General features: G+C 48.0%; 2 protein-coding genes across 3 annotated transcripts; both read left to right on the top strand.

The window, feature by feature from the left end:
- The first annotated feature begins 6464 nt into the window (after positions 1 to 6464).
- GOLGA7 (golgin A7) lies at positions 6465 to 10750 on the top strand. 2 transcript variants are annotated; one of them, XM_048928164.1, is made up of 5 exons: positions 6465 to 6718; positions 7187 to 7339; positions 8161 to 8262; positions 8728 to 8791; positions 9529 to 10750. In XM_048928164.1, exons 1-4 carry the CDS (start codon positions 6608 to 6610, stop codon positions 8773 to 8775), a joined length of 414 nt encoding a protein of 137 aa, XP_048784121.1. In that variant the 5' UTR covers positions 6465 to 6607; the 3' UTR covers positions 8776 to 8791; positions 9529 to 10750. The 2 variants fall into 2 exon arrangements, with proteins under 2 accessions (XP_048784121.1, XP_048784120.1); XM_048928163.1 differs by having other exon boundaries at positions 6466 to 6718; positions 9532 to 10750.
- A 102-nt stretch (positions 10751 to 10852) lies between these two features.
- GINS4 (GINS complex subunit 4) lies at positions 10853 to 13185 on the top strand. Its single transcript, XM_048928162.1, has 7 exons — positions 10853 to 11104; positions 11312 to 11398; positions 11616 to 11729; positions 12135 to 12232; positions 12563 to 12651; positions 12907 to 12997; positions 13082 to 13185. Exons 1-7 carry the CDS (start codon positions 11012 to 11014, stop codon positions 13176 to 13178), a joined length of 669 nt encoding a protein of 222 aa, XP_048784119.1. The 5' UTR covers positions 10853 to 11011; the 3' UTR covers positions 13179 to 13185.
- Positions 13186 to 18791: the final 5606 nt, after the last annotated feature.

Genomic DNA, 18791 nt, shown 5'->3' with positions numbered 1-18791 from the left:
CGTGGAAGACATGAAACTGCAGGGAACCCAGAAAGGGAAAAGCTGTGGCCATAAAACCTCTCCTGACATCCAAATAATTTTGACCTAAGGACATTGGCTCTTTGATTTACATGCACAATTGCAGAGCTGACAGGGCCTATAACAAAGTGATTCAGGGCCCTTATGCTGCTGTTCTGAGACGTGTCCAATGGAGTTGGAGTTGGCACTGCTACCGTCTGGATTTACAGCTGGCCATTAAAGCATGTTTACAAGCCTTTAGTACAGTGTACACATCTGGTAAATCATTGATTGAACAAATAGCTCCTGTTGTCATGCTCTCACTGTCAGATTTTTGCACCTTACCCAGCACAGATCCATCCGCACCAGAACCCCCCCATGCCCCTGCGACCACATGTCCCAACGTCAGCAGACCCAGCCACCAACCACACACCTTTTCAGCTCCGTGGCACACGTTGGGGCAGGAATGGAAAGAGGTGCATGAGAGAAGAGAAAACAAGCAGGAGATAAATACTGCAGTGGTGTAGAGCGAGCCCCAGGAGCTGCATCATAGTCTCATTGTGCTGCTGTGGGATCATCTGTCCAGCTGTGCAGTGATCTGTGGCCAAACCCTGCCTCCTTGACCACACTGCTGGGCAAAGGCCAAAGGGTAAAGGGCAAAGCGGGGCAGCAGAAACAAAGCTGGGTCAGCTCATTCACGCAAAGCTTTTCAAGAGGCTTTGGACGGATGGACAGACAGACATGGGAGAGCAGGTTGTGCCATGAATAGCAGCAGCAACTGCTGTGGCATCCGCGCTGCCACCCCTGCATCCATCTTCTGTCCTGGTCCGTGGTGGTGGAAACTGAGCCATGCACGAATGCAGCACAGAACTGCTCTGAGCTGAGGCAGATTCTCTATCCTGGGCCTGCTTGCACATGGGCAAGCACAGCTGCCACAGATAATTTTGAAACAACAAAAAAATGCAGTCAGATCGAACTGTTAGCCATAACCTCTGAAGACAGCAGCTCATTAGCCCCAGTGTCAAATCCAGCAGTGCTTGAATCCACTTCACTGAGAGACTTCCAGATCATCCTGGAAGCCGAAGTCTTGCTCAACTTTCCTGAATAAAAGCTTTTCAATTTTGCAGAGAAGTGCCTGCAGGGCAGCAGCAGCCCTGCTCCTGTGCCTCCTAAAAGGGGTGGGAAAACGTGCTGGCCATGGCCCAGGGCAGCAGTGGCTGGGGTGCAGGGAGGAGGTGGATGCTCCCCCCAGCCCTACTGCAACCCAGTTGGGAGGTGTTGGTTTGAGGTGGGTTTTCTGGGCCACAGCAGCCTCCAGATTTCAATTTTCTTAATTGCAATGTGTCCCGGAAGGATGAGAAGAAAACAGACTTTTCCTTCTCCCATAAATAGTTTTATGGAACATTTTAAGACAGAAGTAAAGGAGAACCTCTTCCCTTCTCTGCTACACTGTGCATTTCAAACCATTTGCAGAAGGGAATTAATTAACAAAGCAGCAGAGCCCAGAGTTGTGCAGCTCTGAACAATGGAGATCCGAATTCTTCTCCCCTACCCGAGAAACACGAGCCCCAAATCCAAGTCCATAATTTTTTTTTCTAACCCGAGTCATTTTCTAGATTGATGGAGAAAATCTATAGCAAACATTTATGACTTTGCAATAAATAACCCTCACAGAAGGCAGGAGGAGCTCTGGCGAGTCTCAAGGTAACTTTCAGTGAGTGCCAGGGGTCAGGGCAGATCGGGATACGCAGAGTACAGCCTTGGGCTCATCTGTTTTGAATTATTGCTATTAGCCAAGCAAGCAGAGCTCTCAATGGAGCGGCTGTGCTGTGATTCCACGCCGTATTTTACTTCTGCGGTGGGAGAGGAGCTTCGGGACTTCGGATCTGCAGGCAACGGAACTGGGGATGCGAAACGGCCCCGAATCATCCCGAACCTCGCAGTGCACGGACGGGGCGATGAACGCCGACATTCGCCGTCGGAGAAGTTCCCCGAAAAGCAGCACAACCTTTGTTTGGTCGTTAAAGCAGGAAGAAAAAAAAAAGAGGGAATCCGAGGAAATGCTTGAAGCGATTAGGTGATCTTAACTCCGAGGCGCTAAACAAATGCAAAGCGGTTCCCCCCCCCCCCCCCCCCCCAAGCAACCCCCCCAGCCCCTCGTGCGGCTGCAGAATGTAATCTCATTTCTAAACACACAATTACAGAAAATAAAAAGAAAAGAATAATTAATTTCTGCTTCCTCATGCAAATCCTCTGACCAATCATTTAGGGATCAGGGGCAATTCAGCTTCTTGTGCAAATTCCAAGCTGAAAGCTTGGAGAGAAAAAAAAAAAAAAAAGCAAAAAAAAAAAAAAAGCAAGTGAATGGATTTACTTTTCTAAGAACCAGAATTAACAAAGGTTCCATTTTCCACGGTTATGTGCCTGGCCAGACAGCCCTTGCTGACAAGCTCTCAAAAAACATGTGTTGGCCTGTTGAAAAGGCCCCAGTGTTGACTGACAGACAATCGAAGTGACAAATTGTTTCATTGTACTTGGCAGGGAGAGCGCGGCATTAGATAATTACAGCGAGGGGGGAAGCGGCAGGTCGCAGGTCAGAAGACACGTCTGACCCCGTTTTCTGAAAGCCCTGAATGGAGCCTCCTTCGGGAGAACTCCCTTCGCCCGGCGGTGATTAAGAGCTAACGAAGGCGGAGGGCAGCAGGGATCGCCCGTCCCGACGAGGGGTCGGGTCTCAGATGGCAGCATCTCAACCGGGAGATGCGTTGCTGGCAGCGCGGATGCAAAGCGGCAGGAGAAAAAGCTCTTCTTTTTAACGCAGCAGCCTTCAAACTTCTCGCTTGCTCCATCAGTAGGTGCGTGGAACCTCATTCCAAAATAATACGAGGCAGATACCTCTGTTTTCGGGTATTCATCGTTCTCGTTTTTGGGGGCAGACGTGGATTATTTGGCTGGAAAGCACTGCAAAAGCGTTGCGTGGCTCCTGCTCAACGACAGACATTTCATTGCCTTGAAAACCCCTCCAAACTGCTCTCCAAAATGCCACTCTCCGAACTTAATTCAAACCATACAGGGAGCCCCGACGTAGAATCTTTCAGGCCTATAAAATGAAACAAATTGCCTTTGCGAGCATATCTCCCAATCTGAGCCATGCCTGTAAATTCATTTTGTCCTCTCGGATCCATACAGCATTAGGTGGCCTGAAAGGCTCCTTTGTTCCTGAGTCCTCCAGTCCCTTCCTGCAGCCCAGGTGCTGCTCTGTGTCACATCAGGATGGAGGAGGCCCCAATGGGTCCCAGCAGCCCCTCAGATGCACCCAGCAGCCCAACACGGAGCAAAGGGGAACAGCAGCAACGTTTGGTGTTTCTCACAGGAAGGATCTGTGCATCCAGCAGCCTGTGGATCACAGCTGGTTTGATTTACCACTAACAAACACAAGTCCTGTTCCTCCCTCTTGCTTTTTCTGTGTAACACTCAGTGCGGTACCCAGCAGCACAGGTTCAAATTGCCTCCCTGGGGCATAGGAACCTCCTCCTGCCCACTTGTGCTCAGTGTCCCGTGGGAACACGGCAGCCTGGGACATGCCAGGGGTTGGCAAACAGCTCCTCCTGCATTGCTCCTCCTCACCCCAAGGTGCAGGCCATGGAAACACCAAGGTCTTGAGCCTGGCAGACCCAGTTTCTGCCCCTTGATGAGACAATGCAATTTTCTTTAATATTTCGTGCACACTCGCTATGCAATTTTAACCTATGATTCAAAGATGGTGGATCAGAATAAGCCGTTAAAATTATGAAAAGCTCCTCGTGCTTATGCTTGGTGTCATAAAACAATAAAACAGTGAATGGATCTTTCAGAAAGAGACACATTACATGGTTACCATTTCCAGGTTCAGCACAGCAAACCCAGGAGGTTCCCTCTGGTCACAGCGTTTGCCAACTTTTTATTCCAAAAGCTCAGCAGCGGATATCTTTACGTGAAGATCCAGACACCCTGAAAATATATATCTTTTGTTTCTATAAACTCCAGTAAAATCGTAGTTGGATCAAAGTTTGCATTCAAAAGCACATTCTTCTAGAATATTTTATATGCGCATAAAACATCTGAGAAAATTTTAACATCACGATCTTAACTGTTTTCACATTGCAAGCAGCTAAAGGTTAAGGAAACGCACTCCATCTGGTGCAGCATTTTTAAGCAGATCATTTCTGAGAGCACTTCAGGCAGGCGAGGGCTGCAGGAATGGGGCTCAGCCCATGTCACACTTTGTCCCCACGCTGCTCCAACAGACCGGGTGCTTCCTGCAAGAAGGAGCAGGGGTTGTTTGTTCAAGCAAACCCATTAGGTGTTTATTAGTCTTCATTATGGAGTGCTAGAGGGTTAATTAGTTCAGGCTGTTCCTATGGGGGGAGGCACAGAGATCACAGCAGCTGATACCCGGGTTCCTGGGACACTCACCATTCAGACAGATTTCTGTTCTTATTTTTATTTATTTTATTTTTATCTCCTCCCTGAGCAAATTAAGGGTGTCATTATCACATTTACAAACTGCTTAGCACAAAGAAGAGCCCTTCTCCAGGCCAGACGGGTGCCTCTTCCTCAGCTGCCACCCCTGGGCTTTGTGCTGGGGACAGTGACAGCGCTGTTTACTGACTTTTATCATTGCAAAATTGTTAGTTTTGTTTGGAGCATGACATGGCGTCTGCTTATTATGCTCTGTTAAAACTAAACAAAATAAATCATTCTTGTATTTGTTTCCTCTGTGTTGATTTGTGGCGTGGTTGGCAGGGGACAACAAATGCTTCATAAATCTCTGCAAGGCATTGAACCCTACAGATCAGAGGCCATGCAGCACTCCTGCCCAGCACTTGGGGCTTTGGAGATTAGGAGCGATGCAGAATGCTCCTGACCACCAGCATGTTGCCTCAGCCCTTCCATTAAGGCCTGAGTTCATCTAGTTTCAGCTTCCAGTCGACCTCAGTATATACACATTTTGCCTGCTTTGATCAGAACTCTGCTCCCTTTGTAAATAATTCCATCCTGTGGGAGAGGGGCAGCACGGGGCCTCACAATCCTCAGCCACCCTTGCTACCCGACAGCTGCAAGCCTTTGTACCAAACTCCAAGCCAGGCACAACAGCTACAACCCACCTCCCCATGGAGGGCTGAAGTCACCTTGCATCAGCCAAGAGAAATCCAAATCCAAAACTGCTTTGCTAGAAAAGCAAGGCTGTGTTCTCCTTGCTTATGAGGCAGGGTCCATGCAGTTCCAGCTGTCGCTGGTGTGCAGTGCTGGCATCCTGCTGTGCACAGGACATGGCAATGGGCAGTCCCAGTGTCCCGATGGACTCTGTTGCTCCCAGCTGAGGATTAAGGGTTAATGTTTCCTGCTGCTCCACACTGAATACATCCTGGTCATCAAAAGTTCTCTTGCAGAGAAAGGACAGCCCTGCACCACACTCTGATGTGATGTGAATGGAACAGACTGACGAGGCCAACGTGCAAAATGGAAAATTGCAAATGCTAATAAACATAGGATTGGAGGAAGGCTTGAAGCTCCTGGGGTGGCCCCAGCTTCCTCCAGCTGTGTCCTTTATGCAATCCGTGTGCATCCCTGCCCACAGCCCTCCCGAAGCCTTCTAGACAAAGGCAAAACCCAAACACAAAAATATATCTTCAAAATTATGTGGTGTAGGATGCAGACAGTAGCTCAAGGCTATTTACAGCATGGAGGAATGCGGCAAGAAAGCTTGGCAACTCTTTGCTGTATTATATTTTAAAATAATGAATACAGGCATGGTGGAGGAATGCCACTGTCCTGCATGCAAAACGTGAACGTGTGTCCCATGGTGACACCCAGCACCCAACCAGGCCATGTCCTGCAGCTGGGGCACTGACCGTCTCTGAACCCTGGTGCTGGAGCCTCATTCTATGACCCACATCTGGAATTACAAATGCCCCCGCACAGATAATGTTTGAATTAACTTTGCCTTCCATTTTTTTTTCCACGGCATTTTTAATTGGTAAAAAACAAAACAAAACAACATTTATTACCGCAGAGTAAAATTCTACGACCGTTTTCATCCCACCTCGCAGCCCGCAGCTCAGCGCACACGTGCGCATTCGCGGTGCTGGGAGTGGGCGGTGCCAGGAGAGGGCGGGGCCCGGGATTGGACGGGGCCGGGAGTGGGCGGGGCCAGGGATTGGACGTGTCCGGGAGTGGGCGGGGCCGGGTTGTGCCACGTGATTTCGAGGCAGGGGGAGCAGGGCCGTACCATGCCAGCGTATGTTAAGGGATGTGCACCAGAGCGGCGCCATCTGTGCGGGGCGTTGGCAGAGGTCACGAGAGCAGTGCCTCAGCTGTGATTGGTGGAGGAATTTCCGCGCAGCCAATAGGAAGCGGGCAGCGAGTGCTCATGCGTGGGCTCGCCGCTATGTTTTGTGGTGGCGCGGGCGCATGCGCGCTGCCGCACTCTGGGCCCGATGAGGCTACGGCGCATGCGCACAACGTTGCTTCCGCCTTTTTCCCGGCCCGGAGCTCACCGGACGCCTTTGCGAGTAGCCTAAAGCGAGCGGCGGCGCCCGCGGGAGCGGAGCGAGGCGGCCGCGGTGCGATGAGGCCGCAGCAAGCGCCCGTGTCGGGCAAAGTGTTCATCCAGCGAGATTACAGCGGTGGGACCCGCTGCCAATTCCAGAGCAAGTTCCCGGCCGAGCTGGAGAACCGGGTAAAGCGGATAACCGCGCTTTATTCGTGCTGCCCCGCCTTTGTGCTTTGTGTCGCTTTATGGAGTTTGTCTGAGCGGCCAACGAGGAGTTACTGCTGATCTCTGGAGCTGCCTGGTTTGCTTTTTCGTGCTCTTTTTTTTAGTCTAGCTGCCCGTTGTGTATGAAGTAAGCTGCTTTTGCTGTTTTTCCACTTGGTGGAATTGCAGTCAGTTGTTATTTAACTGCTTTGAGTTCAGGTTCTGTTGGCATTTGCACTTGATCTGAGCAGATTTTTGACAAGAAGTTCGAGGTCTGTAACTCACAGCATCCTCTGGACTTTGCTCTAAATGCAGCGGCTGTTTAAAATGTCAGTAGGTGATATTTCTGTGAGGAAAGACAGAGAAAGTGGAAATAAGGCTGTTATTAGAAGATATTGATGAGTTCTGGAGTGTGAAAGGTGTGATGGCTAAATCTCATTTCTCTTTCAGATCGATAGGCAGCAGTTTGAAGAGACTGTCCGAACACTGAATAACCTTTATGCTGAAGCTGAGAAACTTGGGGGCCAGTCGTACCTTGAGGGGTGTCTGGCCTGTCTGACTGCCTATACTATCTTCTTGTGCATGGAAACACATTATGAAAAGGTAGGTTTGTTTCCTTTTCCTTCATTCTTAAAAGGATCTATATCTTCCAGACTTCAGGTGATTTATGTCCTGGTAGGTTTTCTGTGACTTGCACCATCACTGTATAAATTCCACATAGACTCTAGATCTTACTGCAGGGTGACTTAACAGAGGAGAACCACAAAGATAAGGGGGCTGCAGCACCTCCACCATGAAGACAGGCTGAGGGAGCTGGGCTTGTTCAGCATGGAGAAAAGAAGGCTGTGGGGTGACCTCAGTGCAGCCTGCAGTGCCTGAAGGGCGCCTGCAGACAGGAGGGGAGTAAACTCTTGGAAAGGGGAGATGACAGCAGGACAAGGGGAAATGGTTTCAACTGAGGGAGGGCAGCTGGAGGTTGGATGTCAGGGGGAAGTTCTTTGCTGTGAGAGCAGTGAGGGGCTGAACAGCTGCCCAGAGAGGCTGTGATGCCCCGTCCATCCCTGGAGGTGTTGGAGGCCAGGTTGGATGGGGCCCTGGGCAGCCTGGGCTGGTGTGAAATGTGGAGGTTGGTGGCCCTGCGTGTGGCAGGGGGTTGGAGCTCCGCGATCCTTGAGGTCTCTTCCAACTCTGGCCATTCTGTGATTCTGATGGGGCTGTGGCAAGTCTGTCTGATATATGAGCAGTGTAACATTTTCTGTATATTGAGGAATAATGCAATTTCTGTCTCTAGTGGGTACTTGTGCTCTCATGCTGCATTCTCCTAATGTTGTTATATTTGTGGAATTGCTGATCTATGGCTCTAAGATAGGGAAACCTAATTAAGAACCCTGATTTAATAAACTTCTGTGCTGTTCTACTATCAGGTTCTAAAGAAAATTGCCAAGTTCATTCAGGAACAGAATGAGAAGATCTATGCTCCTCAGGGCCTCCTTCTGACCGACCCCATTGAAAGAGGACTAAGAGTTGTATCCTTGAGTGGTTTCTAAGATTATTTCCTAATTTGTCAGTCTACAATATGCAACCTGTGTCTCTGTTAACATGGCATCCTCTGGTCATGCTTGGTCTGTGATACTGCAGAATATGTGATCAGTTTGGTCACTCTCGGCTATGAGTTGTTCTTTAATCAGATATTTATACTTCTGTCTGTTGTGTAGCTTTTCCTGTGATCTAGGAGAAGATGGCAAGGTTCACAAGCTCTTTGTGTGCAGAATTTTGTGTTCTTGTTGTTGGGACAGTCCTGAGCTGCATAGGTGATTGGTCTCATCTGACAAGGCAGATGTGCTGTTCTGTTTGCTTTGTAGCTCTGAAATTAATCTTGGAAAAAACAGCTATGAAGCAGGAAGATCAAACGTTCTGATATCCTAATGATTTTTCACTTGTGTTTTTGTAAACTTCTTATAGTATATTTCCCTAACAGCCTTTCTGCACAGATTGAAATTACCATTTATGAAGACAGAGGCATGAGCAGTGGAAGATAAAACTGTGGAGTCTCAGGTACGTATCAACATCACAGTAGATGCCAACCTCAGCTTTCCTTTTTGTGCTCAGGCTGGTAGATTTTCTCCAGCTGAAACAGAATATTTATGCAACTTCTATGTGTAATCAGTGGCTTTCTACTGAAGTCTTGGGTGGTGTAGGTTTTCTGAATGTGTAGCCATATATATGATTAATTTTATGCTACCGAACGTGAAGCCACTTCAAAGAACAGCAGATTTAACTTCAAACAGTCAAGATTTGAGTTTGGTAAAATATGCATAAACTTAACTTGCACTGTGTTAAGCCCAAAATGGCTTTCTGTATTTAAAGGATCTTTTGATTTTTTTTATTTATTTGTTTTTTTTTCTATTTCCACAAAGTTTTTCTGGCACAAGTTTCTGAACAGACAAATATAAGACTTTGCTCTTCAATCTCGACTTTAAAACAAAGCACTATTTAAATGCTTATTTTGGTTTTCTAAACAAATTTCAGATTGATAGTGTAAGAGATGAAGAAATACTTAAGAAAATCATTGGTGGCACTGTGCTAGCAACTGTTCTTCCTGTACTGCTGTGAAAGATGCAGCTTTTCTTTTTGAATGTTTTTAGAGATATCTTGTGGCAAGCAAGTTTTAAAAGGTTTTGTGTTTCAAGCATCTATGAAATCAAGGCCATAACCCATGTTAAGAATCCCTGAGTAATTCTATGATTCTGTTTTACCTGGAAATCAATTCTAACATGTAACTTCTTTTCTAGCAGACAGCTCAACAGTGGACTTGATGTATCAGTTCCCCTACCTCCTACTTTAGAGCATCATTCCTCTTTCTGCTGCCAGATCCACAGTGCCATTTTCTACAGGGACTGACTTCCTAAAACTACTCCACGTGGTGTGACCCAGCTGGTCAGCATACATTTTGTGGCAAATTATTGAGCAGTGAGATCTCTCTTAAGTTTCTCAAGAAAAACCAGAAGTGGTGAAGCTGTGTATTCCTCTGACAGAACCGCTTTGGCCCGACAGAAGTCTAGTCATGTAAATGTGGTGCAGTTCCTCCCTACTTCTTAAACCTTTCCATACGTTGATTGGGCTTTGGAAACCTACAAGGTGGAATGGAATTTTCCAGAAGAAAGGCTTTCCCTCAGGTTCAGTATTTCAGTGAGGGGGATACGTGGTGCCTCTTCCTGGTGAGAAGTGACTCAAGGCAACGAGCATTTTAAAGCATTGTGTGCTGATTCTTGTGGAAAACTAGAAGGCAAAGAGTTTCTTGTTTTAATGTTTTGGTTATTCCTAGAAGAGAGGGAGGAATAGCTGGACTTTATTCTGAGTGTTTTTTATACTGCTGTGTATGTGCTGTTATTGTGTCTGTCAGTGCTGATCAGAAGAGGGAGTCTATTCATGGATAAAACAGGAAGTACAATAAAATGGATGCCGAACCAATAAACGTAACTCTTTCCCTACTCTGATTCATATGTGAAGTGTAAAACTGTTTCTTTATGAATTTATTATAACTTAGAGGAAAATGCTGATTCGACAAACTTAGCTGTTGTGTGAGATGGTTTCTTAACTCTTGTCTGCTGGCACACTATTGAGAAGTAGAGCTGTGCATTATTTCGTATGTTTGTGCATTAACATTCCTCAGCAATACCTAAAAGCACGGTTCCTTAAGGAAAGGATGTTTGGATTTCAGTTCTGAGTGCCATTATCCAATTGTGGAAGGATTTCAAGAACTTAGAAACTGAGAAATTGTACAGAAGTGATGTTTTTGGCTTTTGGTGGTGCTGTAGGTGCTACCGCGTCTGAAATTCCAGGCTTGTTCCTCAGCCACTGGGTTCTGTTTGTTTGTTTGTTTTCTTTTTTGAGATTGAATATTCTCACTGTATAAAACTTGTTTTTTCTAAACTGTAACAGTGGTTGCCTTTCATGTCCGTTGCAATACTGGCAGAAGTACTAATGGATCAGTAAATCTTTTCTTAAACTGTGTCTGTGTCATGTTCAGTAGCGCTGTTTTTGAAACGCCTTCTCTTCGTAGCGCGAGACTGGGTAAAAGCCCGAGCGGAGCTGCACCGCACTATCCCCCGCGGCCGCCATTTTCTTGCTCTTCGCGCCGGCGCAGTGGGAAACATCCGGGTCACACGGCGCGCCGGCACAGTGAGGAACATCCGGGTCACGCTGAGCGCCCGTGGAGAGAAGAACATCCGGGGTCACGCGGCGCGCCTGCGCAGTGCAGCTGCGGCTGTTGGAATGGCGGCAGCGGGCGGTGAGGAGCCGGACTCGGATGATGGTAGCGAGGAGCTGGTGCTCACCCCTCTACAGCTCATCCGCAGCCTGGAGCAGGTAGTGCGGTCCAGGGATGAGCGTCGAGGCTTCCTGGGGACCTTTTAGACGATCGGCAGCTGGGGCTGTCCGTGGAAGGCGCGGGGAGGCTGATGGCGAGGCCTGTGGGCCCGCTGGGCGGAAAGGGGCAACTCAGGGCCGGGGTCCCGGCTCCCGCTGCACGATAGGAGCTCTCTTCACCTTTGCTCACAGCGTTCCTTCTCCTAGGCCTGGCTGAACGAGAAATTTGCCCCCGAGCTGCTGGAGTGCAAGCCTGAGATCATTGAGTGCGTGGTGGAGCAGCTGGACCACATGGTGCGTGCTGCGGGGCAGGGGGAAATGGGGGATGTGCTTCTGAGCCTGTGCAGTGCTCGTTCCTGCAGAGAGCACTGGGAAACGCCATAAGTTTTTATTTTCCTTATGTGTCAAATGGTTGTCTTTCTCTCTCTCTCTTTTTTTTTTTTTTTTTTTTGTTGTTGTTGTTGTTGTTTGGTGTTTCAGTCTTTTCAGTTTCCTTTGCCTTTCTTTGCAGGAGGCAAACCTAAAACGGGCAAAGAAGGGAGACTTGAAGGTCAGCATCCACCGCATGGAGATTGAAAGGATCCGTTATGTGCTCAGTAGTTACTTGAGATGTAGACTTATGAAGGTAATGCTGCACGGAGCATAGAAGAGGTTTATTTCAGGAGTGATTCTTAGCCTGTTTTAATGATCTCTTCCCAAAGAATTTCAATCCATAGGCACACTTTTCTGTTGTCGAGGCTCACAGTATTGCTGTGATGTTCCGTTATAATGGCATGTTTTTTTTTTTTTAATCTAAGCCAAGGTATGTGATCCTCCTGGGTCCTGTCACATACACATATATCTGTGCAGCTTTAAGACCCCAGCTGACTATAGTGTTGCCAAGTCAGCAGCAGGTATTTGAGCAGGCCTGTGTTTACTGTATACTGTTCAGGGGAGGATCACTTGCCAGGGAAGTCTGGTGGATTTTAGGCACTGAACTACGAGAAAGTTGGGATTTAATCTTTTCTTTCTTTTTTTCTTCCAATGACAGATAGAGAAGTTTTTCCCACATGTGCTGGAGAAGGAGAAATCTCGAGCCAAAGGAGAGCCTTCCATTCTATCACCAGAGGAGTTTGCCTTTGCTAAGGAGTAAGTGGGCTTTCAGTCCATCTCCCTCCCTTTGCATGGGGTACAGAACTTGCCCTTTTGTTATACTGAGCAGTTCTTAAGCCTTAGACAAGGTTGCAGTAAGATTCAGGTGTTTAGCTTTCATTATGGACAAGGAAAGAAATAGTTTTCTGAGTCTGTGGCATACTTAGCATCTGAGCCAGTTCTGTCAGTGGGTTGCTTGTAACTGAATGACCAGGAGGTGTCACCTGTTGGCACTTTTGAGCAAATACTCTCCAGGCAAATTTGCAGTTGACTTAATTAGTGGATGCTCCAATGTTGTGGGGTTTTGTTATTTTTTTTTTTCCTCAGGTACATGGCAAACACTGAGACTTATCTGAAAAATGTAGCCCTAAAGCACATGCCACCCAACCTGCAGAAAGTAGCCCTCCTAAAATCGGGTGAGTACAGGCAGACTACAAGCACTCAGGAAAATTACTGCAAATGAGGTGTGGAGAAAGCTCTGTGCTCATGCTTGCCACCTCCACCTGCTTTTTTTCTTAAGCTGGGTCAATGCAAACTACTTCTTAACAGAAACGTCTGGCATTCCCTTTGTTGGCAATGCATTTGCTGCCCCTAATACTACTTCACTGAGCATTCTGCAGAGGAACAAGAGTGAGTGTTGAGTCTGTGCTCTGAATCTGTTGTATCTGCAGTCCCGAAACCCAATCTGGACTCTTTCGTGTTCTTGAGAGTGCTGAAGAGGCAGGAGAACATCCTGGTTGAGCCAGAGACTGATGAGCAGAGGTAGGTGGTCCTTCCACACCCAGAGCATATGAACAAGACTTGTTTCACAAAAGCAGCTTAACACCTTGCACCTGCCTCTTTCAGAGAGTACACCATTGACCTGGAGGAGGGCTCACAGCACCTGATCCGCTACAAGACCATTGCCCCTCTGGTGGCCTCAGGAGCAGTGCAGCTCATCTGAGCGAGTGGTGAGCGCTGAGGTGGGGTCGTGCTGCCTCCTGGTCATGGCCCAGGCCCAGGTGGTGGTGATGGGGGGCAGAGCAGGGCTGGGCTGGGTGCCCCACAGGCTTGGAGAGAGATGGCTGAGGGTAGCGGCAGGGCTGGAAGGTATCTTTGAAAGCATTCAAAGCATTTTGCGTCCAAGCCTGGGGCCCCCAGTACAGGAAGGACGTGGAGATCTTGGTGTGGGTCCAGAGGAGGGTCACTGAGATGGTCAGAGGGCTGGAGCAGCTCTCCTATGAGAAAAGGTTGAGGGAACTGGGGTTGTTTAGCTTGGAGAAGAGAAGGCTCCAGGAAGACCTCACTGTGGCCTTTCAGTATATGAGGGGAGCGTATAAACAGGAAGGGAAATGGCTGTTTACAAGGGCAGATTGTGATAACACAAGGGAGAATGGTTTTAAACTGAGACAAGGGAGGTTTAGGTTGGATGTTAGGAGGAAGTTTTTCACACAGGGTGGTGAGGCACTGGAACAGGTTGCCCAAAGAGACTGTGGATGCCCCATCCCTGGAGGCATTCGAGCCCAGGCTGGATGTGGCTCTGGGCAGCCTGGGCTGCTGGTTGGTGACCCTGCACACAGCAGGGGGTTGAAACACGATGATCCTCGTGGTCCTTTTCAACCCAAACCATTCTGTGATTCAAGTAAACGAGCAAGGCATCTTCCCCTCTGTGTTTCCATGGGGCTTATTGGCCCCCATATAATCAAGATCTCGATTGCTTGTGACACACTTAGAATACAGGCAGGCTCCTTTCTCCCAGCTTTGCTGAGTGAGGGCAGTCACAGCACTCACAGGGCTTTAGCAGAGCCCTGCCACGGTCCCTTTGGAGTCCCAGGGGGTGGATGAGCATAGGCAACATTTCTTGAGATCTCAGACTGGTTTGACAGCAGATGTGTACAGAGCACTTATATCTTCAGAGAGGAATAATGCCTTTGTAAATGCAAGGATACACTTTTTTAAACCTTACATATGTGTGTTCATTCTTGCCCCAGTTTAGCGTTGTTTGTTAAATTAGGCTATCAGGTGAAAATTGGCTGATGGAACGGTGTGGTTAACTTGTGTAAACTCCACCTTTCCCCATCAGCTTTGATCTCATCACAGCCTGTACAACCTTGGATGTTGTGCAAGTGCCCAATTGCTCTGAGGTGAACTGGAGGGATTCTTCTGCGCCACCTTTGCCACATGATCCATTGAGCAAAGAACACACATGAAGGTATTTGCTGGCAGAGCAGATCTTGATTATCATGCGAGGAGCAGGAAGGATTAGGAGCAAATTAAGGATGGAAACTGCAACTCGGAGCAAAGAGAATGTTGTGAGCAAGCAGGGGAGAGCCCTGGGGTCATGTGAGAGATGCTTAACTCCAGCTTGTTACCAGCAGTAAGAAGGCAGGTTGGAGAGTTTACCAAGTTTTTTATCTTCTGCCTTTCTCAAAGTATTGCCTGGAAGATGGCCATGAGCTTAGGAATTCAGTTTGTCTGCTCTGAAGGATAGTTATGCAGGCCAAGCAGCAGGTCTGTCCTTTAGAACATCTCAAGGCAGAATTTACCTTGCAGATGGAATCAACTTTGTTCTTGCCATGAACAAAGCAGCTTCTGTCCCAGTGTGGGCACAGTTGTCCACAATGCCTTCTAACTTGTCTAGAGAGAAGTTACACTGATTTTATTTCTTCCTGGTGTTCTGGCAATGGTAGCACTGTTCTCATAAAACATCTACCTTTGCTATTTCAAGTATCTCAGATTTGCCTGCACTGTAGGCCTGGATTTGGAATTGCTTCCAGGCCTTTGTGCTGATAGTGGCTTTTCTTACATGGTCCAAAGAATGAGTGCCTGCAGGAGCCCTGGGCATCCATGTTTTCTCTGATCAGGCTGTGACTCATTACAGTTGTGATGGAAGCTTTGGAAATGTCAAGCAGCATTTGACATTTCTTCACCAAGCAACTGATTCACATTTAGTAGGTCTTGATAATGCCCACATGCAATTTGTATTTCATTCCACTGTTTTGTTACACACACAAGCTTTGCATAAAACCAATATCAAAGCAGATTCTGCACTGAAGATTTAAATGCTGTCATTTCACCTTTTGAAATTCCTGGATGTTGATCAACTACTGCAAGGGGAATAAAAGGCTTTCCTGCTTTTCTGGCCTTTTCTGACCCCCTTCTTTGGGCTGACAGGCTTCAGGGAGATTACAACACGGTTACAGCTAATCCTCAGGTTTGAAGCTGCCTTTGTCAGTGAACTCCAGGGCAAACAGGGTCTGCATGATCAGCAGCTGAGGACTAGAAGAGCTCTGAGGAATTCTGTAAGCTTGTGCTTTCATGCTGCTTGGAATGGTAACGGAGCACAAGTTTGGCAGGGCTTTCCTAGAGCAGTCTTTTGCTGCAGAGTGAGAACAGAAATCGTCTTGATTTTTGCCTTGCCTCCTGTGCTTTGTGTGCTATTCACATTACTTCTAAGGCCAGCACGCTGCCCTTGATTTCTGCAGCAGAGCATTCAGCCCTGGGTGCAGGGAAACTTGGATCAACAGCAGCAAGTGCAAAGTGACAGGGCAGAGGGCGTATTCTGGAAAGCTTCAGTGTGTGGTTGGTAGGATGCCTTGTTTAAGAATTATGGTGACCAATTTCACTAAAATGGAGTAACTGTAATGATGGGCTCGGGATAAAGCAGCTTTCTGCTGCATGTGCTCTGAAGATCCTCTTTCCAGAGAATGTGGGGTTCTGCTGCATTCCCTGCTTGTAGTTTTGAGGGTGGAAACTGCCCAGTTGCTTTGTGCTGAAACAAATGCTGGGGTAAGGGAGACAAGCTGTCCCTTCATGTTGATTACATGGGGCAAAAGCTCCTTTTGCCCTGCATTTCCTGATTCCCTGCTGGTACAGCCTGGTGCCTGTCAGGTGTGTGTACAGACAGGCTCACTTTCCTTCAGGACAGGGCCTTCCTTGCACCATACTCTGTGGGGAACAGGCTGGTGCTGCTCTGATGCTCCCCTTTCACTGCCAGGCAGGCAGGGTGTGACGCAGTGCATTTTGCAGTGCAAGTGGCTTTGCATGTGTGGTTTATAGTGTTCCTAATGAATCCATTTAGATAAAGTGGATTCTTTTTTAAGTATAGACGTTAAGAGGAAGTTGTGTTTAATCCTTAGGAATCAGTAGCACACACCTCTGCCCGGCCCTGAAGAAAGGGCTTTGGATTGTACCCTGTTCATGCCTGCAGCTCAGGCAGCTTCTCAGAGGTGACAAAGCTCTCAGTCAAAGTCATTCTTAATCTGCTGCTGCAAAAACATGCTCTAGAAGAGCTGCTTGCAGAATGTCTGTAAGACTTTCTCCTTAGCCCTATTTAGTTTGGCTGAACAGTTGTCCAGGCAGCTTGTACTTGCCCTGCTGCTGCACCTCACGTGGCTGCTGCAATGTGACCATCAGGCCCCCATGCCCTGTTCTAGAAGCCAAATCTTCACCAGAGCTGATTTTTCCTAGAATACCTTGAGCACAGCTCCTCTCTGGAGTCTTGGAGCCAGCAAAATTACTGCAGGCTGTGCAGGATTTTTCAGAGTGGCTGTTAGGCTGCAATTGGTCAGGCTAAGAGTGAGATTCAGTTTCAGCCTATCTGAAAATGCTTTTTGTGTCCTTCCATGACTGAATACTTGAGATACCTATGGGACTGGATAACATTTCACTGCTGACACAGTGCTTCTGTTGCCTCATCTGCATTGGAGGAAGGGGAAACATCTGCAACTCTGTCAAGGAAGAGATGCTTTTGGCTTGTATTGTCAGATGGAGGGGAAGACTCCTTCATCCACCTTAGTCTGTGCCTGTGATGAGAGTGGAGCAGCCTCTCTAGGGGCTGCAGTAGAGATTGGACTGGAATGTCCAATCCAATACCTGTTCTCTGTTCCTTCCAAGGTGTTGATAACTTGGGTTTGCTGTGCAGTGAGCTCTAAATGCAAAGTGGATGGATGGTGAAAGAGGTCACAGGGAAAGCACTGGTTGTGAGTTGTGATTTCACAGTTGAAGCCGGATCTGCTCTCCTGAGGGCAGGAGAAATGTGGAGTAAGTACTTAAATTAGTAGGATCCCTCTTCCATATCACTGACTCCCTCAAGTCACTGAAGGGGAATGCATGCCGTCAGCCTGAGAGAATGTGAGGAAGGAATGGTTCTCAGAAAGCAACAGGTGAGAGCTAACAAATTGCCTGCACTATATGTGACCACACATGCAAACCTGTGCAGTTCCTGCTGTGCAATCCATCACAGCAGTGCGTGGAGACCCAGGCAGATTTTCATGTGGGCTTTCTCTTTCACTGCCCTGGCTCACCCTGCTGTGCTGCTGTGTGTCTGTGTGTCCCAGAACTGAGAAATATCTGGCTTGAAGCTGACACGAGGTACCAGTTGGAAATTCTGCTGGAAAGGTTTTGAGTAGTCGAAGGTCCAGAAGCAGACAGGTTATGAAAACCTGAGGAATAGCCTTTAGTTCTGTCAAAAAAAAAAAAAAGCCAAAAAAAGTCAATTTGCTGCCATGCCTCTGGGAGATGTTGTTTGGGTTTGGAATTTGGGCAGGTGCAGCCACAGTTAGCTGTTGCAGGGGGTGAATACAATGTGGCTTGTCCTCCACCACCCCTTCCTGCAGGCCCTGCCATACAAGTGTATCTGGCTCCTGGTTACCCCCAGTGTGTTCTGTTGTGCTCCTCCCCATGCAGGAGTGTCTGACCAGCAGTGACCTGAGTGCCACACATCCTTGTAGGGAAGAGTACAGCTTTGGCTCTCTGTTTTGTTTTGTTTTGTTTTTTTTCCTGATGTATTTTATGGACTGAGGTCAGGGCTGAACTCTAGGCTTCTCCCAGCCGCACACACAACTCATGTTTGCTTCCACCCCTTCAATGCAAGATGCTGCTTCTCGCTCTGTGCTGAAGCAGTGGCAATGGAAAGCTGTGTATAAATACTGATAGATGGGTTGTGTCATGAGCTGATCAAGATCTGTGCTGTCAGCAGGAAAAATCAGGTCTGCTTAACCTAAATGGCTAGACAGCTCTGGAGAGATTAGCAGGTAGTACAGGGCAGGGGTGATCTGACTTAGGTGACAGTCTTTTCTATCAAGGAGTCACATGTGAGCTAAACAGTGAAGGTGATTTTGAATGTGAGTGTCAGGGACATCACAGCGCCCTGTTTGTCAGTGCAGAGGGGTAAGAAGCTTCTAAATTGGGTTTTGATACGAAGCTCTTATGAATACAGGCTGAGGGAGCTGGGCTTGAGTAAAGAAGGCTGTGGGGTGACCTCATGGCAGCCTGCAGTACCTAAAGGGAGCCTGCAGACAGGAGGGGAATCAACTCTTGGAAAGGGGAGATGACAGCAGGACAAGGGGAAATGGTTTGAATGGAGGGAGGGCAGCTGGAGGTTGGATGTCAGGGGGAAGTTCTGTGCTGTGAGAGAGGTGAGGTGCTGGAACAGCTGCCCAGAGAGGCTGTGATGCCCCATCCATCCCTGGAGGTGTTGGAGGCCAGGTTGGATGGGGCCCTGGGCAGCCTGGGCTGGTATTGAATGTGGAGGTTGGTGGCCCTGCGTGTGGCAGGGGGTTGGAGCTTCGTGATC

The sequence above is a fragment of the Lagopus muta genome, chromosome 27, assembly GCF_023343835.1.
Source record: "Lagopus muta isolate bLagMut1 chromosome 27, bLagMut1 primary, whole genome shotgun sequence".
In the NCBI taxonomy this organism is placed as follows: Eukaryota; Metazoa; Chordata; class Aves; order Galliformes; family Phasianidae; genus Lagopus; species Lagopus muta.
The sequence above is the reverse complement of the archived record's forward strand: the minus strand, read 5'-3'. Positions and strand labels throughout refer to the sequence as shown.

Bases quoted from the DNA above. Each gene is read 5' to 3' on its own strand.
- GOLGA7 (XM_048928164.1), top strand. From the start codon at position 6,608: ATGAGGCCGCAGCAAGCGCCCGTGTCGGGCAAAGTGTTCATCCAGCGA. The intron at 6,719-7,186 runs GTAAAGCGGATA...TTTCTCTTTCAG, and splicing joins CGGCCGAGCTGGAGAACCGG to ATCGATAGGCAGCAGTTTGA. The intron at 8,263-8,727 runs GTATCCTTGAGT...CTTTCTGCACAG, and splicing joins TTGAAAGAGGACTAAGAGTT to ATTGAAATTACCATTTATGA.
- GINS4 (XM_048928162.1), top strand. From the start codon at position 11,012: ATGGCGGCAGCGGGCGGTGAGGAGCCGGACTCGGATGATGGTAGCGAG. The intron at 12,233-12,562 runs GTAAGTGGGCTT...TTTTTTCCTCAG, and splicing joins GAGTTTGCCTTTGCTAAGGA to GTACATGGCAAACACTGAGA. The intron at 12,998-13,081 runs GTAGGTGGTCCT...TGCCTCTTTCAG, and splicing joins CCAGAGACTGATGAGCAGAG to AGAGTACACCATTGACCTGG.